This window comes from Symphodus melops (genome assembly GCF_947650265.1).
Source record: "Symphodus melops genome assembly, chromosome: 21".
Lineage (NCBI taxonomy): Eukaryota > Metazoa > Chordata > Actinopteri > Labriformes > Labridae > Symphodus > Symphodus melops.
This window is the reverse complement of record NC_136711.1, coordinates 10,762,205-10,780,509: the sequence shown is the minus strand read 5'-3', so window position 1 is coordinate 10,780,509 and position 18,305 is coordinate 10,762,205. Positions and strand designations below refer to the sequence as shown.

The 18,305-nt window shown below is 41.6% G+C and overlaps 2 protein-coding genes across 7 annotated transcripts; both read right to left on the bottom strand.

Moving 5' to 3' along the window:
• Positions 1 to 162: 162 nt before the first annotated feature.
• On the bottom strand, positions 163 to 7,468 carry tlcd3bb (TLC domain containing 3Bb). 4 transcript variants are annotated; one of them, XM_079372140.1, is made up of 7 exons: positions 6,971 to 7,468; positions 5,508 to 5,710; positions 5,223 to 5,306; positions 4,568 to 4,793; positions 3,961 to 4,056; positions 2,340 to 2,449; positions 163 to 2,171 (listed from the first exon to the last, which is right to left on the bottom strand). In XM_079372140.1, the coding sequence occupies exons 2-7, from the start codon at positions 5,630 to 5,632 to the stop codon at positions 1,907 to 1,909; spliced, it is 906 nt and encodes a 301-aa protein (XP_079228266.1). In that variant the 5' UTR covers positions 5,633 to 5,710; positions 6,971 to 7,468; the 3' UTR covers positions 163 to 1,906. The 4 variants fall into 4 exon arrangements, with proteins under 4 accessions (XP_079228266.1, XP_079228267.1, XP_079228264.1 ...); XM_079372141.1 differs by having other exon boundaries at positions 7,309 to 7,468; XM_079372138.1 differs by having other exon boundaries at positions 6,975 to 7,466.
• A 1,955-nt stretch (positions 7,469 to 9,423) lies between these two features.
• Positions 9,424 to 16,661, bottom strand: mazb (MYC-associated zinc finger protein b (purine-binding transcription factor)). 3 transcript variants are annotated; one of them, XM_079372128.1, is made up of 7 exons: positions 15,537 to 16,661; positions 15,194 to 15,344; positions 14,212 to 14,642; positions 13,483 to 13,730; positions 13,299 to 13,362; positions 12,894 to 13,065; positions 9,424 to 12,173 (listed from the first exon to the last, which is right to left on the bottom strand). In XM_079372128.1, the coding sequence occupies exons 1-7, from the start codon at positions 15,567 to 15,569 to the stop codon at positions 11,833 to 11,835; spliced, it is 1,440 nt and encodes a 479-aa protein (XP_079228254.1). In that variant the 5' UTR covers positions 15,570 to 16,661; the 3' UTR covers positions 9,424 to 11,832. The 3 variants fall into 3 exon arrangements, with proteins under 3 accessions (XP_079228254.1, XP_079228255.1, XP_079228256.1); XM_079372129.1 differs by having other exon boundaries at positions 13,332 to 13,362; XM_079372130.1 differs by having other exon boundaries at positions 14,536 to 14,642; positions 15,537 to 16,404.
• Positions 16,662 to 18,305: the final 1,644 nt, after the last annotated feature.

Genomic DNA, 18,305 nt, shown 5'->3' with positions numbered 1-18,305 from the left:
GATGTTACCGTGTCTTTGGAGTGTTTTGGATAGGTGTTAAAATCCTGCCATCTTACATGATTGTAAATGTGTTTTGGTTCCTCCTAGTGGCTCACTTTTGACATCTCATGTGATAAACATGCGTTTCAACGTTGGGCAGAAAAAAAACAACACGAGGCAGACTCAGGACAGAGAAGTATATTTTAGCTAAGTTTGAGTAACAATACAGCCTTCACATACGGCTCAGAAGCATATAGTATAATATGTATGCATAAATATGCATTCAAAACCACAAACCAAATAAATAAATAAATAAATACTTACAAATAAATAACGAGCATTTTGTGGAATATACAGTACATCAGTTGAAATGTCTTAGTGATGTCAAGAAGCGGTACCGTATGAGTTCATGAAACAGGGGAATGCATACTCTGTGTTCAACATGCCCACAGATGGTTTTTTGGCACACGCTGCGCCCTGTCTTTATGGTTTTAGGACTTTTTTTTTTTTGTATAGACCCATTTTTAGGATAGTGAATCTGCTTGAAAAGAAAACATAAAATGGTAAAAGCTCAGCAGTTTGTTCATAATAGTTCATAGAACCAGTGGCTCAAATGAAAACAGCTGGATGATTGAAGCAAACCATATCATGTAAAAGGCTTTAAAAAAGTAAACTCAAGAAAAGTTTTCTAAAAACTGAGAAAGAATTAGAGAAATTATAATGGACATGCGGCATGTCAGATTACGTTTGTTTCCCTTCAAATTGCATCATCAGGAGGCCCCTAACAAAGCTAAAACATACTCCAATCACATGGATCCCTTTGTGAAACCACTAACAATACTTGGAGATTTACAACAGCATAAACAAAAAAAAGACAAGTTAGTAAAAAAAAAAAAAAAAAAAAAAAAAATAATAGTTCGTGCGCATCACCATGAATGCAAAATGCCAAAAAAGAACCAACACTTTGTGATAGCAGGAAATGGAATGAAGTCATATCTACACTGAATGAAGTACAGCCAGGTTTGGGGGAAGAGTTTGTGTTCACAGAGTCTAAAAACATTACGCTGAAATGTCATCGTTGAAAGAATTGCGCAAAAAAAATAAAAATAAAATAAAATAAAATCAACACTGACCTAATACTGACGTGGAAATGAGGACAATTTTACATCAGCTATATACACATGTCACATTAGTCTGTCCGAGGGAGCCTCTTTCTTCTCCTCTGAGAATTAAAGTAAATGAAAATGTGAAGAACGCGTGAAGAATGGGAGGAAAGGGATAAGGCAGCAGAATACAGTCTTAGAAGATTAACTCCCTTCTATAAAGGGTGAGTCCGTCTGCAGGTTGGTTACATTTTGTTAGAGTGACAGTGACTACGTAGAGGATACAGATAATAAACACTAACAAGTCAAAATACTGCTTAGCCGGGATTTTTTTCTTTTTTTGAAAGTCTTCTTCATTACTAAGCTGAATCAGGCCTTCCATCTACAGCAAATGTACTAACATACAATATAATACATTCCTATTTTCCTACTCTTCCTGTACGGTGAGGCAGAGAGGACTGAATTTGATCTACATGAGGGAAATAGCCACCTATGCTTGCTATACATCCAGGCAAATTCCTCCCCGGTCAGTGCATGTTCCTATCTATCACAGTGCCTGATGACATCTTTAAATACTGAGAGCACTAACGCTTCACTTGTTTCCTACCAACTGAGAAGCTGAAGTGCTTGAAGGCCAGCAAGCAAACACTTGGCGTTTACAGTTTGGCTGCTGGCCGCAAAGACTTCGGCGACAGTTTGAGGCCGTAGTCTGTAGCTTCCTTTATATTGCTACTTGTTTCAAGTCTCCCTCATAGCTTTCCTTTCTTTACATACTCATTGGTACATTCGCCTTCCTTCCCTCCCCACCCTCCCCTCCTCCCTTCTCAGTGAGCAGCCAGCTCAGGCTCTGTGGAGCACGCACTGTATCCGTTGGAGGGCTGCGACTGCGCGCTGCTATCCGTCTGCTGCTCCTTGGATGGGGCTATGCTGGAGCGTGGTCTCTGAGAGCGGGAGCGCGTGAAGAGCCGCAGGGCGCCCCTGCAAATTAAGGAGAACCAATAGAGCTGGGGGGCCATGAGCAGCGCGGCGCCAAGGTTACAGTGCCACGGCACAGACAGGGGAACCAGGTGGAAGGGAATGGACGCGTATCTGGATCCAAAAGGCAGGGAGACACTCAGGATTAGAAGACACACATTTTTAAGTCTTATTTCCACAATCCATTTAGTCAGAGATTATGTGCAAGTTGCCGACCAAAGCTCAGCGAGACAGCAGAGCATGAGGAAAAAAAAAATAACGGAGACGGAAAGACAGACATACCTTCCATAGACGTAGTAGAGGTAAGGGAAGAGGAGGACTCGACAGATGAAAAAAGTGATCAGCATAAGAGCCCCATTCACTTTGTGCAGGAGAGTGTGTTGCTGTTTGTACTGAGAGCGGAAAAAAAACAAAAAAAAAAACAGGGAGAGGTCGAGAGTGAGGGAGGAAGAAAAGCAAGCAGTACAGTTTGGTGAGAGCTGAAAGAGGTTAACTTATTTGCCATTGTTATACTGTTAATACTAACATTGTTACATATATTAATAACATGGCAACTGAATAAAGAAGTGACGATGGCATAGGTTGTATGAAAACAGGACAACCCCCACCAAAACATCTGGAGCTCAAGCCCTGCTAATTGGCTGCAGTGGAGGTCATAAGCTCCGCCTCTTTCATGTGAACAGATGGGCCAATAAAATCTAGCTCCGCTCGGTAACAAATTCCGTTCCTTGTCTGTAGTTTAAATCGTGTTGATTCATGTCCAGCCGCTCGTTCGTCCGAGAAGTTTTGTTAATTTGTTATCTGACGCCGTAAGAAGGACTCGACGCCACGGTTCTCGGAGCGGTTGACAAATGCGGCTCCTCTTGAGACTGTGCGCACCAGATAAGGAAAACAGCGGCGGAGCGAGGAGAGAAAACGTGACGAGCGCTGACACAAGAGTCACTGACCTTTCCTTAAATCGAGAGAGTCTTCTTCAAACTGACACAATAATCTGTTTTACTCTCACCGTCGACCATCAGAAGATTTTTGTTGTTGTTGCCATTTTATCATTAAATTAAAGGGGGCGGGGGTACTTACATGATGTAACACCCTCTAACGCAGGGGAGGAGACGCTGTCCATCTTTGAATAGGCGATGGAGGGCAAAGTATGTCAAGCAGTGTTTCGAAGTTTTATTTGCAGAAAATGACTAAACCTGTATTTCCTCCAGTCGGCCTGCGTCAGTGAGATAAGACTGAGATACATCATGTATGCGTTTCTCTAAACAGGTTTTCCTTTCCCCCCCAATTCATTACCCTATAATAACATGGCATCTCTTCAATACACACTATTGTTTTTTTATGTACATTCATTGTCTTCTATTCTACAGGTACAAGGCGCCACATCTATTAGCCCGCTGTTTATCAAACGGCCACATGCACTGTTGTCAGGGGCAGGCGGGGCTGGGTGCTGAGTGACAGAGGGAGGGAGGACAAGCTGATACTGTATCTGCTGAATATCCCGTCTAAATACTAGTGGCTATATTCAGAGAGCAACAGCTGTGGGAGCCTCACACAGGGGATAAGCAGTTAGCAATGCAGGCACAACGTCCATCTTGACACTCTGTATACACAGCCACACATGACTACAACAAACACCGGGGAGGGGACGGCTTCTCTTTTTTCAAGCATACAGCGTTACCAATTTAACGACAGACGTTTCTGGCGGTGCTGCTCACGTAGGGAACAGCAAATCGGCAATGAACAAGCTGCATGCTGGGAAATGACGAAGAACATGTTTCCCATTGAATGAAAAGGTGAGATGGGGGAGGGGAGATGTGGAGAATGCAGAAGAACTTTAGTGTGACAGATGCACATGCAGCAACTCACGACAATCTCCTCTCTAAGGACGGCGTGATCAACTCACCTGGATGAGTATTTTTCCTAAGCAGACGGATGGAGTGCTGAGCTCGGCCATGAACATTACACCCTGGAAATAATCTCCCCGTCCTTGTCGCCAAAACTAAAGAGAAGAAGGGGTTGATTCATTGTCTTGAATGTAATTACAGCTTTGGTCCATTATGGCATATTTTCAATACATAATTTGCCATGATTAAAAATCGAGGCCGGAGCCGACAAGAAGAACATTTGAAGTCTTTAATCCTACTTCCCCGAAGTCTGATAATCTTGTACAGCTTTTTTTTTTTGTTTGTTTGTTTACCAGATGACCTTTTAGTAGATAGATATCTACTTCTCTCCATCAGAGAGGGGCATGCTGCTTTATTTTTAGGTATAAAGAAGATCCAATCATAGATTCAATCTAATCTAATAATACAAGGTTATTGTTGACTGCAATTGTGGAAAAAATGTCATGTAGAAAAAAAGAGAATATCTTGGAAAAAGTCTTTCAGAGCACAAAGGCTTTTTAAGAATCTGTTTTAAGACGTATTTCAAGGGAAACAGTAAATAATGGGCCAACATGCATTTCCCACAGAGTAGATTGGTATGAAGAGTGAAACGTGCGTGACAGTTACCACAGAGACGGGGAAGCAGACGGTGACCATGACAACGTGGTGCAGCACCATGAGGAATTCACGATGCAAGTAGCTGGTCAGCGCAGAGCTCATGCGCTGCGGTGCTGCCGAAGCCTCCTCGTGCCCTTTGACCCGTAGCTTGTACCAGTAGCACATGAACATTGCGTAGATGTCGTAGACGAAGTAGGGGACAGCAAACAAGATATAACTGCTGGTCAGCCAGTGCCTGGGAAGAGAGGAAGAAGGAGCAGACGATGAAAAAGAAAGGTAAGAAATCACTAGTATTCAATCAACAGCATGGACAATAAAATAAAATCTCAGATTTCTCACGTTGTCTGCCTGTTAAACTGGAAATTTAAATAAAAATTCATGAAGAAAGGTGCTGCTTCTACACTAATTAAAAACGTGTAAAAACCACCGCGATAGCCTAAACCACAGCGATAGCTAACCTAAAAACGACTTACCGGTATATATGCTGCACCTGAAATTCACAGTTACTTTTCAAGGGACAAAACTCCATTTACACTTTTTAGCTAATGTACGACTATTCCTTTTTGCAGGGCATCTCAAACCTTCAGAAATGACAAACCCTGACTCGCTGGAACATCTGGTTGAATGATGTAACATCCATTCTTAAGTGAATTTCTTGACTTACCTGTCCTCAATGATGTCCTTGCAGGAAGAAGAAATGATGTAGCCAGCTGAGGAGGCCATGACTGCCTGAACTGATGACACCAACCTGGGAGCATGGAATGGCACGTTAATGAAAAATAATGTATTTCTAGGTAGCAAATGTGGTGAAAGGTTTTTCACCATCTACTTAAAAAACGGCAATAAAGAATTGCCCTAGTGCTTTTATGCATCACCTAATAGCAACTGGCAACAACCTTACATTCTTAAGAGTCGTGCAAAACCTAAACAAGTTTTCAGAAGGCCTCACCTGGCAGATACAATGACTGCATCTCCCTCGCTCCACCTCAGCGCTGGGATCGACTTCAGACATTGTTTGGACAGAAGGAAAAGGCCTGGAAAGAACACAGACCCAGCAGCTAGGATGGTCAGCATGGTCCCTGGCGATTTGTCAGCAAGGCGAAAAGTTCAGTTGGCAATCTGGTCCTTGAGATCCGTCGCTCTTTCCCCTCTCTAAAAAAACACAAAGCAACTATCACAGAGCATGTCTGAATTGTGGCAACTCTAACAGATACACATTTGGCAGCATTAGTTTAGATCACAAACGGAGCAGACTATCAAAGTCCAATACAGTGTGTGCTAATAGAAGGTTTTTACCAGATTGACGATAAGATAAACATGATAGAGGGGGAATGTTTGTAATGAAAGGGCTTATGCAGGGGAGACTAATGCCGAGTACAGTGACAGAACATCATACAGAAGACCCCTTTGTGCAGCATTTTCTGCACTGTCCATCTGATGACATTGAAATCGTTATTCACATTGATTCCTGGGGCAACCATGTGGTAGTTGCATGAGGTTTAGCGGTTTGCTAGACTAGCTGACTCATTAAAAGTTCAGGTCCATTAGCAAAATACGCATTGCGCTATTTTTAAAATCCTCAACGTCGAAACTATTGACACAAGCATGTGAGCTCACGATGTATAAAATAAACCATGTTACCTGTAGTGAAAACAACTCAGCTGGTTGAGCTCGAGAAGCAAACCAAGTATTCACAATGAGACCGGCTTTGGGTTGGCAAACAAGTTATGACAATTGGCTATCAAATTGGATCGATGGCTAACCGCTGCGATTAATGTTTGCCATGGTGACCGTGTCCGTTATTCTGTTAGCTCACGTGCCAAAGGATTTTACGAAGCTAGCGATGCAGAAAGCTTTCAGTTAAATAATGTTACAAACTGCTAGTTAATCTATATATAACATCAGATTAATACAAGCAACTCCAGTCAGCTAGCTTTACATTTTTGGTTTAAATTTAAGTTAAGCATGTAACTAGGTCACCCAGTGTGAAGAACAGATGATGTTATTGGAGCTACATGCTCGTAAGCATGACAAACAGTCTGAGCTGATAATACGCCGGCTAACAATGACGCTAGGAACGTTAGCATCTCTTAGGATATTACGTTAGCTTTTAGCTACCGCTGACTTAGCTAACCATTTCGTTGAGATCGCATTTAGATAACTGGTCATTAGCAAGGTGGTGACTTCTCATACAAACAACACATAATTGTACGCACAGTTGCCCAAATCGTGCCAGTCATTCGTGGTCACATTATGTGCATCTGTTTTGTTAGCTTGTTATTTGTTTGTAGCCGTTAGCTTTGACCACTGAGCAGGCTAACCGACATCGTGAAACGTTAGCCAATGCTAACTGGCTAACAGACTAGAGTTTACACATGTGTATGATAAATTGATCATTCAAGCAGCATTTACACACAGTCTTTGCAGAGTCCAGTCAGCGGCCAGTCGTATCTCGTGTCCTGCAGGAAGCGTTTAACGTGAGAGATGTCCCGGGGGTCTGCGCCTCGATGACCCGCATGTTTATGTGGCCACTTCAATGTCTGGAGGCTAGTAGCATCGAGCTAACGCTAGCTTGCAGCAAGTTAGATATACATCTATGAGAGACAAGCTCGCCGAGAGCTTTGTGGGACCAGGCTGCGATATAACACAACAGCGAAACAACACACGGTTAACTAGCGGAGGGGAAAATCACAGCTGTATATACAAAGTGAGTCGGTCCAGCCACTATGTCATCTCATCTGTCTCCTCACAGCAGAGCAGTGATGCCTCAGCTTCACAGTTTCATCGTTGACTCAACACTGTGAGGTCTGCTGTCTGCGCTAGCTCCTTCCTACAGGTCCAGGCGGCAGCTCATGACATGACGAGACATTTGCACCAGTCACTACACCGCATTTTGGAACCTGGATTTTTGTTTTTTAATTATTTGTCTTCTGTGCAGGGAAACGTTGAATGAATAATCAAAGGAAGCGTTCACAATTATTTGCAGTAACTAGTCTGCCAGATGGATTTTTCTTCATTGCATTTAATCTGCTTAATTAAGTAACTGGTAGTTACGGGGCAAATTGTGTCTTATATAGATGTCTGATTATTTTGATCAGTTCATTGACCTTTGAATGGACCAACACGTGGAAAACCTGATCAATCATCAATCCTTACTTTTTTACATTCCTTCTCTGTTGTTTTTTTTTAGCTGTGCGCACTTTAAGTTAAAGCCAAATAATTTCGTTGTACAAATTGTGTAATGAGAATATGGCCTTCTATTCTATTTCATTTTATTCTTAACAGAATGTAAGCAGGGTTGCTTGTTTGAAAGCTCAAGTCCTGATATTTCGCAGCCTTGCCAACCTTGAGACATGGAGATGACAAACCAATCAGTCCATCGCCCGTTCAAGCTTTGAGTGGCAAACCAGCTCTTTGCAGCACTTTGGAAAAAGTAAATAAAATGGGTTATATAAAGTTCACTGGATTGTTTTATGAGATTAGGGCATGAAGAAACTTTAAGAGTGACTTCACATATTCTTCCAACTAGAGACTTTCTCTTTCTTTCTAGCAAATAAATGGAGCATTGGCCAGACTGTAATAACTCCTTTTACAATTTGTATATTTTGCAACACGTTATGTTCATATCTTTTAGTATTCTCCGAGCTTGGGCTTTGGGAGTAGTAAGAATTGTAGTCCCTACATCCAGACAGAAGTACACACTGTATAGAACATAAAGAAATGTGTATACATTGATACATGAACATTTTTAATTATGATTAAAAATCATAAATCAGCTTCATCCACACTTGAGTGAATATGTGAGAGTTCATGCAATTAAGATAAGGGGAACTTAAAGGGAGATGGATAGAATACGTTGTACTCTGTAGCTTAAAGATGTGCAGTAAAGGTTAAGACACTGTGCTGTACCTTCAATCACTTCCATAATTAGACTGACCCATTGAGGAAGACTCTTTGCAGTACAGTAGATAATGTGAATATTTGGTGAGAACAAACAGCTCTGAGGTTGAGACAGGAACAGTCATGGTGTTCGCATATATCGAATTAGGCACTTGGCATAGTTGGCATTAATTGCAGAGTATCAAAACTGTTATTACAACTACACTTACCTTTTCTCTACAAGACCTAATAACAACATAGCTTTATTAATTTCTTTGTCACAATTACTATTTCTCATCAGTGTTATAATCCTGAGTTTAATTGTGAATGCAAAAGTGGCTCTGATTGGTACTTTAACCAATGTTTACAGTTTCCTTTCTTTTTACCAGTACTGAAGAGAACATGTCTGATGTTTCTTTATAATAAATGTTTGCATAACAAGATTGTCAAGTGAATAAAAAGTCCCATATCACTACATGTTTTACTCCTGTTTTCATTTGCTATCTGTTCTGGCCCGTCACCAGAGGAGGACTTCCTCTGGAAGATTTTTAAACACTAAATTTATGTGATACATCTGACAAGTATCACAAAAGAAAGGTGATTTTTTCACATTTGTATTCTTGCTGCTAGTCCACATAAAAAAAGTCCCTGCACACTGACCAGGAAAATGCATTGACTTGCTTGTTTTTTTAAGCCTTTTTTGAAGTCGTGTTCTCTAAGAATATTTGATGGTGTAAAAATGACCAAAAATGTATCCAATATGCTCATAATGATGTCAGTTTTACTTAAAGGTGTATACTGCATTATTTCATTCATCAAATCATCATGAGTCATGCATTAATTATGAATTATTCAAGCGTGATGCATGCTCTTGTTATAAAGTGTTATCACTGGAGATGACAAAATGGCTGAGCGTGATTTTGCACAATAAAACTCCCTCATGTCTCCTGTGTGAAATCAACTATGTATCATGAAAGGGGAAGAGATCAGCACACAAACACCCGTTTACTCTTTTACTTTAAATTGTCCAAATAACAAAATAATAAAATGATTTCTACTTCATCTACAAAATAACATGACTGTAGTAAGCATCATTGATTTGTTTTTTTTGCTCTAACAATCTTTTAGACATGCATACTGTTGAGAAATATAAAAATATAAATATAAATACATCCCATTATTATTCTTAATGAATCCATGACTAAGATCTGAAATATTTCATCATAAAATAATTAAAATGCAGTTGAGTACAATAAGGCATTAAGATGTATCAGAAGAGCTGTACAGAATCCTAGAGTAGAGGTATTATTATTTTTTTAGTGTTATGAAGAAAAAATCTAAAAGGAACTTTTTTTGTTTAAAGATCACTACTTTTCTCAAAAGGAAGAACACATTTCCAAAGAGAAAAGAAAAGGAAGAAAGAAAGAAACTACTACAAATTTCAAGGTAACATATCAACACAAAACTGAAAAAGCACTCCAGTACAAAACCAGGTTTGTTTACAGCATACTAAGTGGTGTTGTCAAACTCCAAATATACGTAACTTATGACTTAATAAGCCCTTTCTCGACACCACATTACACAATATAACTCAGAGCAAATAAAGATATCCAACAGACGTGTGACATAATTAGAAAGTTAATGACTTGCACTTCGAACATGATGTGCTATTCAGAGTTAAATGTCTAAGTCTAATGCATAAATCTCACTCATTTGACAGGTACAGAGAGAAAAGTAAAAAAAAAGGACTATGGCAATGACAGTTACAATCAAATTAATTTACCAGTTACAGTACACAGAGCTGCCATTTTCCTCTGACATCACACACAGGATGAGAAACTCAAATGTTGATGTCCTACTGCTGAGTCAGGGTAGTGAATCCCATAAGTGTAACATAACTAAAAAGAATCCCCATCATATCACTTAGCCTGAATTAATCAGCAACTAAAAACCAATGAAAAAGGAAAATCTCGATGGACATTTGGCATTATTTGCAGGTACAACATATTTAATGACCCATTAGCAACCATTAAACAGCTAATGTAAGCCTTCAATAACTTCCAAAGCCACATTAACTTCAGCCAGGTTTATACCCTTCTCATTGTAGCATCAAACACACGGTTACATTAGTGTTTAGATATTCTCTAGACAACACAAGAAAATAAGTGGCAGAATGTTAATGTTAACTCTTTCGTAACTTTAGCTAACAGCTTGTTCAGCCTTTAAAAAGGGTCTTGTCCCTTCAACATTTCCCTATTCATTGTCTTTTTCACTTGCCGATCTCAAGGAAGTTGTGATATGCGAAGAACTTGTCATATATCCAATTTTAAGGATATACAGCACACATACTGCAGTATGATGGCTGACACCTTAGCATTGATTCAGAGGAAAATGGCTGCCATGTGACTATAGTGGCTGACTATGTCCTCTTAAAATCAAACCTTTTTAATAAATAGAATTGTTTACAGCCAACGTATTACAACTGCTTAGTGTTTCTTTTGTCATGACAGCTCCCTAACAGTAAGCATGACTGAGTTAGCTTAATTTCATGCAAAAAGGTCGCTTTTTTAGGCGCAGGAGTTGCCATGTTAGAAGCCAGAAGAAGAGTTGAACTGCAGTTAGGTCTTTCTTCTTTTTTTCTTTTTTCTTTGTAAGATGGTCAGACACACAGAGGAAGACTCAGAGGAAGAAAAATCCAAGAAATCTTAAACTCATTTTGATCCCCGCTAAATCAAACAACTAAGGTGCTTGACAATCCTGACCATATCGCTATTCTTTTCTCTGTACCTTTAAGAAACAAATAAAAGAGTACATCCCACAAATCCATACAGCGCTCAACATGAATGCCGTCCTGTCCTGGTCTGTAAACTTACAGCTTTCAAAATCAAACATTGATTTTAGCGTTATAATGCTAACATGCTAACACACGTCTTCCCGCCACCCATGTGTTACTTTTTTTTCCTATTCAATCTAGTCTCTTTCTATTTCTTCTTTACCAAAGCCATTTGGATTTTTATGTGAGAGAGCTACAATGTGGAGGTAAGATCAGAGCTGGTGTGAGATATACAGTACTTGGTGCACTTGCAGAGAGCAGCTGATGCCAAAGGGTGGGTGGGTGGGGTGGCAGAGAGAGAGAGAGGGCAGAGAGGGAGAGTAATACACTAGATGCTCACAATATCACATTGTTTCTAACACAAATATTCCAGCAACACATCCATGTTTATCATTGGTGTTGCTCTTCTGCATTGAATCAATTCCTTCCTTAATCCTAACTTTGCCAATAATTGAAGACTTTACAAAAGTGAAACCAGAGCAGCATCTATGTGTCACTTTGACCTTCTCTAACCTTGCCCTCTATTAGGAAACCGAGGTTATTATTGCTGAGCTCCATCCTGCTAACTGTGGGACTGTGGCGCTGCAATACTAGAGCAGTCCGTAACAAGCAGGTCCACCACTGTGTTACCTGTGACGTACACTGTAGGTGCAGTCACCATGTTGCTAAGGGAGACGGAGCTGCTGGAAGCCACATTCGAGGTGATAGGGTTTGGGCCACCCTGGCTGTTGTTATGGGTGCCCATGTGCCCTTGGAGCTGGGTTGGGGTCTTGCAGTGGACACCGCACAATTGGCAGACGAGGATGCCACCTGTGGTCGTGCCGAAACCCCCAGGACTGTCCTTCCACTCCTGGCCATGGTGCTTCTGGGCATGGACGCGAAGGTACGTCAGAGTTGTGAAGCCTAAAAGGAGAAAAGAGTGAATAATTACTGTACTTTGTTATTTCAGAGAGTAATAAAAAAAATGCCAGTTCATTCAGCTCAATGTCCAATAAAAAGCTAAGCAAGGAACTGATCTCTAAAGCCAAATAGTAAAATGTGAAACATTATTTTTATCATGACACGTAAGTCATGCATCTTTTTTTCTCCTGCTGAATTTAAGTCCAATATTAAATCCCCATTTTAGCTTTGTTTGATCTCCACCAATTTCAGCTCCTGGCTGGCACCTCCTTTCTAATTCTTTGGCACCTGAATGCTCCACTTTGATCAACCTGTTGGATGCTCAGTAAGTAGTGCTCATTCGGTTTATTGTTTTCTAAATCAAAAGGTCACATATATCCTCCTCTTCAACACTTCTAAATAAGTCCCACAGCTCCCCAAATCATGTCTGAAGTTTCTTGCTCAAACTCCACTCTGATCCTGTATTTCATCATGTCTAAATCCCAATTGTGGTATTCGTAGATGAACTAGGGACACATTGTAGAGTTCGAAAAAACATTGTAAAGTGCATTTTGCGTAATACGTGACCTTTAACAAGACGTGCAGCCAAAAACAACCGAAATAGTCAGGGTGTTTGCTCGAAAATCAAAACACTCTGTGTAAAGATGCTACCTCGCTCCTTCGAGCTGAAGAAACCAAAGATTTTTTCGTCATAATAATAATAATAATAATATTGGTTCTTACTGCGATTACAAAGATGGCAGGCGTGGTGCTGTGATTGGTTGTGCACCCTCATGTGGTCAGTGATGTAAGCAGCTGACAGGAGTTTGCCACAGATGTGACAGGGGACCTTTTCCTCGTGGCGAATCATGTGCGCACGCAACCGATCCTTTGTGGCAAAGCTGGACTCACAGGTCTGAAAAAAAAGGGGCAATCAATAATAGTAAGAGAAAATGAAATAAAAAAAGTGTGGGATCTTTAATTTAGAAAACTCATCCTCATATTTTTTCCATTTTTAAAATCTCAAATCTAATTTACACATTTGTGAAATCAGTGTGAGGCTGTAGGTCCTTCAGCTTAAGTCATCACGAACAGCGTGCAGGCAAACAATCTAACTGTGAGCAAAGTAGAAGAAAAAGCATGACGCACTGGGCATTTAAAGGGACGCTCTGAGGAGTGCACCTGTCTGACGTGACTGTTGAGATGGTCCGGCCTTGTGAAGTAAAGAAAGGTAATGCATTAGTTCAGATTCAGCATCACATGTCAGAGACAGTAATAAAATGGTGTGGTTCAAATCACTATCATAATCATTATCCGACTTTAACTCTTTCACCTGGAGAAAGCCTTGCCACAGTGGGGGCAGACATACGGTTTTTCAACGCCACCCTGGTGCGAGCGCACGTGGTGGCTCATGCGGTCTTTCCTCTTGAATCGCTGCTGGCAGATTGGACAGGAGAACGGCTTCTCGTCCGAGTGGGACAGGCGGTGCCTGTTGAGGTGGTAAACGTCCCGGAAAGCCTTCCCGCATGTCTCGCAGGCGTGGTTCTTCCTCACCGGGTTGGGGTTGGGATTGGATGGCCGCTGAGGTGAAAAAGAGAATCAGATAAACACAAACTCCAGAATTTAGATGGTAAGTGTTTTCTGCACAAGTGAAATCAAAGAAAGAGTTATTCAATGTGCAGCTATTCAGATATTTTAAAATCTCTTTTCTTGAAACCATGCAAATACACGCAGATTTGCTTTACCTTACTTCCTGAAAGTTTTTGCATGTTAGGTCAACGACTTACAGTTGGATTTAAGTCTTTTTGTGCGTTCACACTCTATGTTACAGAGAACATGCAGGGGAGCTTGGGGGGCTTCTAGCATGGTGTTTCTCAAACTGGGGACCAGTGCCACAAACTGGGATGAACTTTGCTGGTCCCTGAACAGATTTCTGTAACATTCAGTCAACGATACACAGGAGAGCTCCAGTCAACCATCCCTGTGGCTGTGCAGCTAAAGAAACAACATGCTGGAAGGTTCGGGGGTTGACGACAGCCATCTCCACAAGGCCCTGACCCACCTGTACTGTCGCCCCTGAGGCCATGACGACAGCAGCAGGAGGTGGAGCGTGGGGGTTTACACTAGCCATTACGTTTGGCATGGTGACCCTGTCACCATCCTGACTACCCAGGGGAGGCTGCTGGGCCCCCGCCAGCAAGCCGGGAGGGGCGAGAGTAGGAGGCGCGGAGAGATGCAGCAGGGAGAGGGGAACAGTTGGCCTCTCCGCCCTCCCTCCGGCCCCCACCGCCATCGCCAACGGGGCCGCCACCGCCACAGTCAACTGGCCGGCCGCTCCCTCCTTTGCCCCCTCCGCCTGCTCTCTGGCCCTGTCCTTCATGCGTACCCCAGTGTGGACCGACTGATGCCGCCGCAGGTTGTAGTTATTCTTGAACTGCTTGTTGCAGATGGCACAGATGTGGGGCACTCGGGCCGGACGAGACACAGGCTTCACTAGATCCATAAGGAAGGGGGAGGAAAGACAGGAAGATTGAAAAGTGATCATTTGAATTAGGCTCATCTCAAAAACAATCATAAACATTAAAACAAGATTTAAAGATCAAAAAGTGGAACTGCTCAGTTATGGTTTCTCCTGTCTGAATTTTTCAAGACCCCCTTAGTGCACTTGGATTTCTTCTTATTACTATTGATCTTACCTGTGAAAATGAAGATTTTATATACTCATATTTCAGACAGATGCTTTTCAGATTAAAACATTAATTTGCATTTGAATGTTTTTCAAAAATATCAGGGTTCGATTGCTGCTGCATAAACATTACGAGATTGAACTTCAATGTTACGTACTGTATGTAGCAGTGATAAAATAGCATTTTATAAGGCAAAGATTGGTCTACATCTGACTCATCCTTTCAACTGTGAATAACAGAAACAAAAATCACCTGGTTTTGTGCACCTCTCAATGACTAAGTTATGCAAATGAGGAGTAATGTCGCCTTATCTGTACTGCTGACAGCTCCACAGGTGTACAGTGCGGTGTCTCTCACCAGGTAGGGGATCCTCACTGAGAGCAGCAGTGTCCACAGTTGAAGGAGGCTGAGCTATGTGCTCTGTGGGTGGGGTTTGGGGAGAACTCGTATGCACTGACATGAGCTCTGATTGGAGACTCCCCTCCACTTGGTTTTGGGTGGGAGTATTCTGGAGAAGCAAGCGAGGAGGCCATCACCAAATGTAAACACAAGTCTCAGCTTTATCTATAGGTGTAATACAACGTGTGGCGATGATAGGGCTGCTGGACACACACACATACACACGAACACACACACACGAGTCGAGAGGCCATGGGTCAGTGAATGAGAACAGAAACAGAATGCTGCTCATCAAGCTTACCTGGAAGAGAAAATTGCTCCAAGCAGCATCCATTTTGCGGCACAGCGATGGAGATTATAGAGTCAGCTCCTTATTGAGATCGAGGAAAGAAACATGTGCATTGTTTCTATCGGCTCACCGATGACCGAGGCAACCAAAAACAGGCGCCTGTCCTGCAGCAGGAACGACGGGCTCCCGGATTTTGCTTGAAAAAAATGTAATGTCGTCTGCAAAAATATGTGTTTTTTCTCATTGAGGTAGCCTAATGCTGTCCATTAAAATGCACGCACTCACGCAGGCTGCAGCACGCAGGCCAGCTCCAATAATGGCCGGTTTCTATTTCACTTTAGTGTCTAACTTTAATTCGTCAAACACTGAATTCACAAAAACGCAACAGCACACAACATAATTGCATCAAAAAAATAAAAACGCATATTTCAGTATCATATTTAAGCAGTAAGCAAAACACTCCACAGGACTTAAAAATGCATTTGTAAGAAAGATACCAAATATGGGCTATAACACACGTATCTGATAGCACAGCAGGTCATGCTTTGTTTTTGATTTATGAATCAATTTTTTTCCGATTTCTCCCGATAGGCCAATCGGGTGTTTGTCGAAGCCTCGCGTTGGATTCAAGCCCTGACCCCGGCGCGAGGCGCTCTCGCCGGGCCGCAGCCTCTCGCTCCACCTCGGCCGCTCAGCTGCGAGGATGTCATCTTTCTTTTTTTATCGCCCGCTCTCCCTCCTCCCTCCCTGTCTCTTTCTTCCTTTTCTTTTTTAATTCCTCTTTCTTCTCCCCCTCCTCTCCTTTTCTCGCACCGCTATGTCCCACTTGCTCTTAAAGGGATAGGGTTTCCTCTCATTTCCGTCTCCCTCCGGCGGAGCCCGTCCTCCCCCCTCCCCCTTCCTTTCTTGGTTTAGTCAGCCGACACAAAATGCAGTACAGTGAGGTTTTTTGTCCCCCTTCCCCTCTCCCCCCTCTCCTCAGGCAGCTGGAGCAGATCTCGTCCTGCACCGCAGCAAACAGCCGGGGTGACTTTCCATTAACGGCGAGATGACAGACGCATCTTAAAGGGAAGTGCGCGTAGATCCTCCCAGTCGGCCAATAATAATGATGTCAGAGGCAGATATAGTAAACAGGACGAATAACAGCTCAGCATGCAGGCACAATAGACGAGAGCATGGACACTGACACACTGTCTGCTTCAGATAAACAACACATTTTATGCATGATATATGAAAAATCACTTCTAGGTTTAAATTGACAACATTTTCGACTTTCAGCTTTGCAAACTTTTAGATAGGATGCTTTATAAAGTTGTTAAACTTGGCTTAATGCATGACACTAATGTGCTTTTAACTATGAGTGGGACAATTACATATATTTTATTTACCTAAGTTTAGAGGGAAAATGTTGTTATTCAGAATCTTTGACTTTTGCGCCAATTCAGGTTTTGAGAAGATGAATAAACAAGATTTTTAAGATTGTTTGAAAAATGTAATCATGTCTATGTAAAAGGCACAAAATCAAGCAAATGTTTAACATGTAGAATAGAGGGTGTTTGTTTTCACTATACTCAAAGGAGTCCTGGATGATAATTTTAGTTGCTGATTAAAGTTTAACCATTTAATCTATTCTGTGTTCCTGTAAGTGTATCAACCAAGTAAAGTGAAACAACACAAGTTAATGTGTTAATATCAATTTTATTATCTTTTTTTTAATCACTTTTTAAAGCACCCCACTTCTTGTCCAATACATGTTAAGACCCTTCACCCTTTTCCTCCTCAAGCTTTAAATGGCTTGATGTGAATATTTAATGATTTCAACCCCCACCCACATCCCCTTCCACACCCACCCTCCCTCTGCCCCGAAAACTCTGCAAAACACAGCATCTGTGTCGCTTCTTCGTCTTCATGTTAAACCAGGCAGTAGGTGAGACCACCCGCTTGGACACCGGAAAACAGCCCGTCTAAACGCACTATCACACTGACTTCCCCAACACAAAGGCCGTCCCCGATCCCGCCAGTCTTAGTTTATATAAGGAGTTTCATGCATGCACTGAGATTTCAACCAAGCATAAAATAGTAGGTTATACAGGGAATTGTCTTGAGCTGGTGTTTCTGAGTCATACAAACAGCAGGGTGATTATCTTCTTTTTTTTCCTTCAGGTAAAGTTAAACAAAAAGTCCAGTGATTTCTAATTCCATTCAAGTAAATGACCCAAAAAGAGGGAGAAAAAAAGAGTCTTCAGGAGCCTCATGTGCACCATTAAAACACTGATTGGTGTCTTTATGTGAGGACGAGTTACTGCGGTCACTGCTGCTGCTGGTTCACAGCAGCTCATTCAAAACCCGTCCTGTGTATCTCCTGCTTCATCACACACTTCCAGCTTGTTCGCATTGATCACATGCTCAGATTATCAACAACGATTGTGCAGATTCCTGTGAGAGACTGCTTCCAAAGGTAAAACCCCCTAAACAGAAAAAATAAATAAAAAGGGAAAACCAGCATTTACATTCCAGCGCCCAATTATGAAATCATTTAGTCTCTATGAGAAGTCCAGAGAAGGAGGTCAGACTTTATGTGGGATGTCCTTTCAAAACTCCGTCGTTTTATCTTGAAAAAAATGTGACAATATAACCAGACTTCACTGCTCGACACTTACATAAATAATTAACAATTATTAATAATCATCTCTTATTAATAATCATTAATACCTTAAACACACCATACCTGACAATGCAACAGTTTTTTTATCAGCTTTTTTTTGAGTCAAAAGTGGGCCC

Bases quoted from the DNA above. Each gene is read 5' to 3' on its own strand.
- mazb (XM_079372128.1), bottom strand. From the start codon at position 15,569: ATGGATGCTGCTTGGAGCAATTTTCTCTTCCAG. The intron at 14,643-15,193 runs GTGAGAGACACC...TTATGGATCTAG, and splicing joins CAGTGAGGATCCCCTACCTG to TGAAGCCTGTGTCTCGTCCG. The intron at 13,066-13,298 runs GTGCGTCATGCT...CTTTTTTTTCAG, and splicing joins AGCGTCCCTTTAAATGCCCA to ACCTGTGAGTCCAGCTTTGC.
- tlcd3bb (XM_079372140.1), bottom strand. From the start codon at position 5,632: ATGCTGACCATCCTAGCTGCTGGGTCTGTGTTCTTTCCAGGCCTTTTC. The intron at 4,794-5,222 runs GTAAGTCAAGAA...CTCTCTTCCCAG, and splicing joins AAGGACATCATTGAGGACAG to GCACTGGCTGACCAGCAGTT. The intron at 2,172-2,339 runs GTATGTCTGTCT...TTTTGGATCCAG, and splicing joins CTCTACTACGTCTATGGAAG to ATACGCGTCCATTCCCTTCC.